The sequence below is a fragment of the Nilaparvata lugens genome, chromosome 3 (genome assembly GCF_014356525.2).
Source record: "Nilaparvata lugens isolate BPH chromosome 3, ASM1435652v1, whole genome shotgun sequence".
NCBI classification, from domain to species: Eukaryota; Metazoa; Arthropoda; class Insecta; order Hemiptera; family Delphacidae; genus Nilaparvata; species Nilaparvata lugens.
The window spans coordinates 17844047-17852333 of record NC_052506.1 but is presented as its reverse complement, the minus strand read 5'-3'; the positions used below and the strand labels follow the sequence as shown (position 1 = coordinate 17852333).

The 8287-nt window shown below is 32.2% G+C and overlaps 1 protein-coding gene across 2 annotated transcripts in view; it reads right to left on the bottom strand.

The window, feature by feature from the left end:
• Positions 1-8287, bottom strand: part of LOC111049320 (tyrosine-protein kinase transmembrane receptor Ror) — a 46023-nt gene that overhangs the window by 3070 nt on the left and 34666 nt on the right. Inside the window, exons 4-9 of one of the 2 annotated variants that reach the window (XM_039423143.1) lie at positions 7739-7890; positions 6538-6699; positions 5010-5134; positions 4090-4263; positions 3195-3353; positions 1378-2713 (exon numbers count right to left, since the gene is read on the bottom strand). In XM_039423143.1, coding sequence (XP_039279077.1) covers positions 2405-2713; positions 3195-3353; positions 4090-4263; positions 5010-5134; positions 6538-6699; positions 7739-7890 — 1081 coding nt within the window. In that variant the 3' untranslated portion in view covers positions 1378-2404. Of the gene's footprint in view, positions 1-1377; positions 2714-3194; positions 3354-4089; positions 4264-5009; positions 5135-6537; positions 6700-7738; positions 7891-8287 lie in introns of those variants that run through there. The other variant, XM_039423144.1, reaches the window with a different exon arrangement.

Here is an 8287-nt window from a genome sequence, read left to right as displayed (position 1 = left end):
TATAGGTTATAGGAGCATGCGAATATCTATCAAAATATTATAAAAAATACGGAATTGAAAGATACGGAGCAGTAAGGTTTTGCAACATAAGAAGGCTTGTAGCATTGTAGGAAGTCTCATCTATTCCTACAATTCGACACTAGCGCTGCGCTACATGCTAAGTGGACGCGGAAGGAACTACTCGTATATGAATGATTGAATAAGGTCCTTTGTAAGTAGCTCCTCAACCACATGGATTATCGAAACGAAATAATCGATATTGATCCAATCGATTGACTTGCCGACAATGTTTCTGCTTTCTGCAAGACCTAATGAAGTCTCCATACGGACACGGACAATATTTCAATGTAAATAGTTTGGAGGCTGAGTTGTCATAATTTTTGTTTTTCATCCTTCAGTAGCCTATGTTCTAGTGATTCGAATAAAAATTTTTTATGTTGTAATTCGAATAATTATTGCAGCATGCCTATTGTCCCAACCAATAGTGTACACTTTTAATGTGGAGGAAACATTCGAACCTTTTTACAGGTTGAGTTCGTTGGACAAAGAAATTGACACACTCCTTCGTCCTTTTTCAGGATATACCTAACAAATAACATTGAAAGTGTAAAAGAAAATAAAATGTTGTGATTTATCACTTAGCCAGCTTTCTGAATTCTGGTTATTTTATCTTCCCTCAGTAGTTTTATAAATTATTACACAGTATAAGGTGCCTTATCGTATTTTATAATCAAGAGATTAAAGGTTTGTACATTTATTCTAACCATTCCACTTCGTTAATTATATGTGATACCATTTACATTGTAGGCTACATAGATTGTTCATGAATCAAGAAAAACATTTTAATTATTAATTAATTTTATTTCCACTGTATTGGGTCTCAAATTTTCAAAAGAGGGCCAATGCCGACAAAATTTTCTGAATAACTAACAATTTATCTTATACGAATAAATTATCAATCACATTCTAACAATAAAAGACTTATTTATAATCCCTTAATATTTAATGACATATGTTGAACATTTATTGAAAAAACAATATATCAAAGGTTTGTAAATTTATTCTAACATGCAGTCAATTAAACATCATGATGAAACCATCTTTGGGAATACGTATTCCTCTATCTCTAGAAAATAAATACCCACTATAATTGAAAAAGGAGTTTCAAAGTTACTGTTTAAATATAATTTGTTGGTGAACATTCAATGTGTTTATCTTGTGCTGCACTGCCGTGATTCAGTTCACGAATAAACAAACTGCATTTGTTTATTCGAACTTCCGCATTTTTCATGTGACTTAGCCGTGCTCTTTTGTTTCTTTGGTTGTATGATAAACACATTGAACATCTATTGGAAAATAACTTTAAACTTCCTTTTCCCATAAAAAATATAGTATATCACGAATTTGTACTTTTCCAATAATTATTACAAATAATTTCCAAAAACGGGTCCATCATTATGATTAACTGAAAAATCAAAGCTATCAATAAAATCAAGAATATTGTAAAGACTTAACTAGAACATTCACATTCATTAGTGTCTTTTTTACATATATTATAGGCTACCAGAATAGATAGCAAATTTAAAAATGAGATCAATACCTAGCATTATCCATTCTTCATTATTAAAATAAAAGTTGATGGTGGGGTGACAGTGACACCAATAAATAATCTCTAATTTCCATGACAAGAATGAATCAAAAAATACAAAATAACTATCAGTAGATCAAGTTAAGAGTTTTTCCATAGAAAACTTATAAAGTGTAATAAAACTACAATGAAAAAATAAGCTATAAGTATGAAAATTTTAGTTTTACGAGTTCAACATTTTTTATTCTAGTTCTTGTTCAAAAGTGACCAACTGTATACGATTCGGTTTGCTGAATACGTTTTTTTTATGGATCTCAAGTAGCCTGTTTAGGGTAGGCCTATTATATTTTTGCTACGCTATGGTTTCCAATACTATGAATTTTCCCCCGTAAGCAGAGTGGCTATTATAGTCTACCACTTCAACCTGTGGATATATATTATTAACATATAAGAAAACTCTTCTTTGGTTCATTGTGGATACTTTGCCATTATGGGACTCCAATCCTGAGTACCGTACTCCTCCTCATTAAATTTGTAAATAAACACTATTATTGAACACGTATTGCATCTTTCCAACAAAAAATCGTCAAATAATAATCTTGAATGTAGAGAAAATATTATTTGATTTGGTCAATAACCAAAGTTCTCTTATTGTAACTAGTTAGCTATCCGCTTACCATGTAATTAGTATTATGTGGACCTGTGTTTAGTACAATAAGGCTATCTTGGGAATAATCTACATGAAATTCACTTCATTGTGAAATCCAAAACTACATCTTTTGGGGAGATTTATACATATTATTGACTAGTCATTATTCAGTCATCAGGTAAAGGTAGCAGATATTCCCTGGGTGCTGCTGGTTGAGGTTTGAGATAGTTGTCAGGGTCTAGATTAGTGTCGCTTGCTTGAGGCAGAGGCAGGCCTACTGGAAATGCAGGCGGTCTTGGCAGGTTCTCCTGACTGACTGGATGAACTTGCACTTTGGTCAGCTGCTCATGAACTTCGCAAATCTGAGGCCGAGCCCTGGGATCCGTACTCCAGCACGCTCTCATAATATTCGAAACGTGCAACGGACAATCTTCTGGTGGAACCAATTTTGTACCTTGTTTGACCAGTTCTACCACCTGCAAAATAATTGAAAACACTAAAATTACTACAAATTTGGAACACACTGAATTGAAATCACTAAAATTAGGTACCACAAATGAGATACATATCACTTTTTGCTATTAAGAAGAACGACTAGCAGTCAGAATTTTTTTATAATAGGCCTAAATGAATTAAAAAATCAGTGACTAAGATCTTTCGGCTGGATGGCGGGACCTGGTTGTCGATGGCGAACCTACCGAAAGATCTCGTTGTCACAGTGAGTGATTAATCATTTATTGTAAAAATTCTGACTGCTAGTCGATCTTTTTAATAGCAAAAAGTGATTTAATGATAAGCAGTTCGTGATGGAAAACAACATTGAAGAGATACTTATGTTCAAAAATAAAGTCACAGGAAGCTCATCAAAAAACCTTTTAGTACTCGGATTTCAAGTAGCCTAGTTTGGTACCGTAACTCTAGCATGCAATTGGGAAATAGGGTGTGTCGTAGGCCTACCTTTTCATTTGAATGTCCGTAGTATGGCTGTTTTCCCAAGCTGAATATTTCCCACAAAACCACTCCGAATGACCAAACATCTGATTCTAGAGTGAATAGGCCATACATTACGCTTTCTGGAGCCATCCAACGGACTGGTAGTAACCTCGAACCTCCCATCTGAAAATATTTGTATAAATATTGAATTAGAAATATCCTGTTATAATTACCAATATCCTGTATGGAATTGTTTCCATCATTTTCAAGAATTGCCCCAATTAATGATCTGGTTGCATAGGGTATGTGAGAAGCTGAAGATTTAATTCAGTTATTAATTCATTCAATTTATTGTAGGCTGTATCTTAAAACACTAATTCAAAAAGTGTTCCTATAATAACGGTAAGTTTTATTTTATATTTTCATAAGAGTCTCATCACACGTTCAAATATTTGATTCACGATCTTTGATGGTGTACCGTAATTGGCCATATTTTATTGAACGAGCTTGGCTTGTTCTTAGTTTAGACTCTAGTATTTTGGCCTTTATATCCTCGAAGATAGCTACTGAACGCTTTAAACAAACTTTAAATTATTCTTAGCACCACTCTACTGATCGAGTTCATTAGCAAATGAAATCTACTTTTTACCTCGTAGGCCTACTGTTTGAGGATAGCAGGATATCATTAAAAATGCATTAGCCTATATGAAAAACCCTTCACATTGCACAATTGATTTATAGTGATGAATGTATTTAGTCCATCATGAATTATGTTCGTTTTATAGGTATACAATACAGCCCGAAACCGATAGCGTAGGTGTACGCTTAGTTACACACACATCGATTTTGCAATGTACCTAGAGTAACCTAGAATACCTAGAATAACTCAATTATTGAGTAGAAAGCTTGTTGAACGTACCTTGTAATAATCACTGGTGTAGACATCTCGACTCATACCGAAATCGGCAATTTTAACAACCAAGTCATCACCAACCAGACAGTTGCGGCATGCCAAGTCTCTGTGCACAAATCGCTGCGCTGCGAGATAGCACATACCACTCGCTATCTGAGCTGCTATTGAAATAAGGTTATCCTGTAAAATATGCAGCAAACCATATAGATCTCTTCAATAATAAAATTAAAAGAGTAATTTTATCAATTCAAGAATGACAAATATTTAGACCTACGGTAGTTGAAAAAATATTATAAATAGATTATTGCAGTAGGAGTATAGATGGTTTATAGTGGCGATATAAAATATAATGTTTTAATTGCAGCATCACGATTGCAGCCGACCTTTTTCTTGTGACTGAACCATCTATATTATATTATAAGCATTCAAATAAATTTCATTTATGCCTACTATAGTAACGCACAGGTAATGCAAATAATGTACATGTATTTATAATGTCCATACATATACATACATGTACATTATGTACATTAATACATAATGTATAAATAGTAGCCAATGTTACGGTCAAATTGAGTGATAGAGAAAATGTGATCTCATCTATAATATAGATTAATTATATCATAATAATTAATGGATCTTCAATTATAAAAATATTCTGTTAATGCATATATATTCTAAACAAAATGGTTTGTTAAAATGATGAACTTTTTCAAATGTATTATATACGAGTATATGGTATACATTATACTAAATCAATCTACCGGTATTTTTATAGTTCGTCATTTACTCCTCATTTTACTCAATTTTCAATATCGTGAAAAAATACTTATATAGATAGATGATCAAATCATAAAAAAATGCAGCAGCTATCTTATAGCATTTAGTGCACATTTTATTTTTAAATATTCTGCAAATGAACTTACTTTTGTCAAGCTTGGTAAATTTTTCTGAACGTTTTTCCGCAGTAGTTGAATGTTGCTGCGTAAAACGTCTAATAAGTCTCCATGAGGCATAAACTCAAAAACCATCCAAGGGCTCTTTGAAGAATCTAAAACAGAAAATGTTCAAAATATGGAATCACAAGTATTATTCATTTTCTGTTCGCGATTAGCGGTGGAATATCCATGGAATAATAATTTATTGCTTTATTTCTTCAGAATCAAGTGTGGGGAAAATATTTCAAGAGTGATAGATAAAATGAGATTAAATGAGATAAATGAGATAAAATGTGATAAAATGAGTCCTTAAAAAATGAGATAAATGATAAATGAGATAAAATGTGATAAAATGAGTCCTTAAAAACTTGGACCAGAAATTATTAACATACAGAAGCCTATAAATCCGTTAAGATGTTCCTTCTCTCACAACTAAGCTCTGTCAACAACAGAACAAATCAAAAGATGTAGAGCTATCTGATCTGAGAGTTAAGATGAACCTTTGCATAAAGCAACAAAGGAGTATCTAATATCCGTGAGTTGTGACCCAGAATGAATGTAATCTAATACTGTTTCTGATTATCTGAGAAATCTTCTCCCGAGATGCCAAATACAACAGCTCACAAATTTTGTAATTAATATCCGTACCGTGCTCCTTATCAAATACACAGTACTGTAACTTATGAATTTTTCTGAAAAGAAAAATCCTATCAGCATTGATGTAAAACATTTATGTGAATAAAAAAACAATAATGTGAACTCTTGTCTTTTGAATTGAAGCCATGATGAGATAGGAATAATAATTGAACATTAAACATTTTATAATCTACTATAATTATGACTTTACAAGATGAGTGAAAAGTTTCAAACGGCTTAATATGCCATATAATAGGATAATTCTATAGTGGGTGTAATTTTGAATTTTATAAACAATTATAAAATACTATTTCTCTTTGAATTCAAATTTAGGTCCGCTATTTTATTTTTAATGCAAGTTCTTTTTTCAAGTGGGAAAGTGGCCAAATTTTCTCAATAGGAGATTTTAAAAAAATTAGTGAAAGTTTCAAACCAATTCAAATAAATTCACATTTTAAAATACTAATAGTCAAACAAAAATAAAATTAATGAATGCATGAAAAATAATTGGAGCCATCAAATTTTACTGATCAAGGTATTGAAAATATGCAGAAATTGTTTTTGACATTTTAAGTCTATTCAATTGTTGCAATAAGTGTTGTCTCTTTGCTTTACTCAACTAAATCTGAATACATTTTAGAAAAAAATCAATTTTCCTCTGTATTCATCTTGTATCAAGTTTATCATTTTTGGAGCATGTGATATTATAGAGGATATCTCCATTCTCCTTTGAAAAGATCACTCCTGAAATGTGAACTAGGAAATACATTTCTGATGTTTTGTATGGAGGATAATAATGTAATAAAATGGGGAAGGACTTGTCAAAAGTCTTATTTTAGCTACACATAGCTCGTAGTTTGGGCTTTGGAAATGAACTCACCTCTTGGAACGACTCCGATCAAGGAGAGAATATTTTCATGTTTGAAGGTGCTCATTATTTCCACCTCTCGCATAAAATCCTCTTCAGCTTCTTTTGTTGCTGCTTCTTTAAGCACTTTGATCGCTACAATGCGGAATCCAATTTCCTCCCCTCGCATTTCACCTGCAAGTGACAATATTTCTTCAATAAAAATATCATTTTCACACTGAATATTTGACATCGAAGCAATATCATTCCAGTTCGCATTCATACTGATGTATTAGAGTAATATGCACTTTATTTAATATCCAAGCCACCCCTTGGAAGAAACTACTCAGATAAATGTAGTACGATATAAGTTTCTTTCACTCACTACTCCTCATGTCAATATCACTGTCAAATTCTCATTTTCCCTTTTTCAGATACATACACGTTTTATGCATGAATATAACATTTGCAAACTCGAAACCAAATCTGCAACCTCATACCTCCTTTATACAATGTATTTTGATAGTATTTTATAGGAACATGAGAATAACCTTAATATCTGAACTATTTGTGTAACTAAATCAAGGCACTGTAAAGAAGTGGTTCAAAACTGTTAATTTTTGTTCTTTTCTTATGTATTTCTTTACTTATGGAGTGTTAATAGATGAATATTTTCAAGTAAAATGTGAGAATTCTTTACAAATAAGTTCTTGTTACAAATGACAATTTAGTATTCTCTAGAGCTAGAAGTATTTTAGAAAAGATTGAATTAGAATTTAGAAGAACAAAATGTAATGAATTTTACAAATTTACCATTCAAATTCACCATTTACCATCTTGCTCTATTTTATAGATGGTTAATGGCCTATCTATATATATTCTAGAATGCCCCGGAAAATATCATTTTTCCGATCAAGAGAATTCATCTAAGCAATCCAGACCACAATTTCAGAATTGAGTTTTTAAAAACGGAGATTATACAAAAAGCTGAAGATTGATAAGATGTCTGTTTAGGCTACTTGAGCTATTTCGGGACGAATTCTTCAAGACTTATTTTGATTTCTCCACTCTAGCAGGCTAGATAATTTAGTGAAGATACACTGAAGATAGATAGATATACTGTAGATACACTTTAACTGTAGATACAGGCTAGATACATTTTTCGTGCTTGTATGATTGCATGATTCAGTTCATTCATTTGCATGAGTGGTAGCATGTATTTGCGTGATTTCACCTTTGAAAACCTTTCCGAAACATCCTTCTCCAATTTCGTCCAATAAGTTGAGAGAGTCCCTGGCTAAGAAAGGAACCGATGGCAGCGTGCAGGGTGTGTATTGCGGATTTGTTATGTAGCGCTGCTGCTCTAGCTTGTGTCGCATTAAATACCTGAAACAACGTTCCAAATTACAAAACATGAATCAGAAAAAGGAACCTACTTGACGATATTCCTTCAAAGTCAGAAAATGATAATCTGAGATAATAAGTTATTCTGTCTTGGTTCCTTTATTTTGACTGGTTCTAGTTCATTCGAATAGATATCTCATCTGAGTACGATTGCGATAGGGTTATCAATTCAAGATCCCTTGTCATAAGATGAGATGAAATCAAAATACATTTGATTCATTTTATTCGTTTTTATCAGGGCTACCGTACTTGAAATTTTAATCAAATAGAAATTACTAGAATAACCTTTTGTTTTTTGTTTCTTTTAGACACGACTAGTTTCGGCCAATCACGCCACTTATCTACTTAAAAATTGAAAAAATATTTTAGTCCATATATA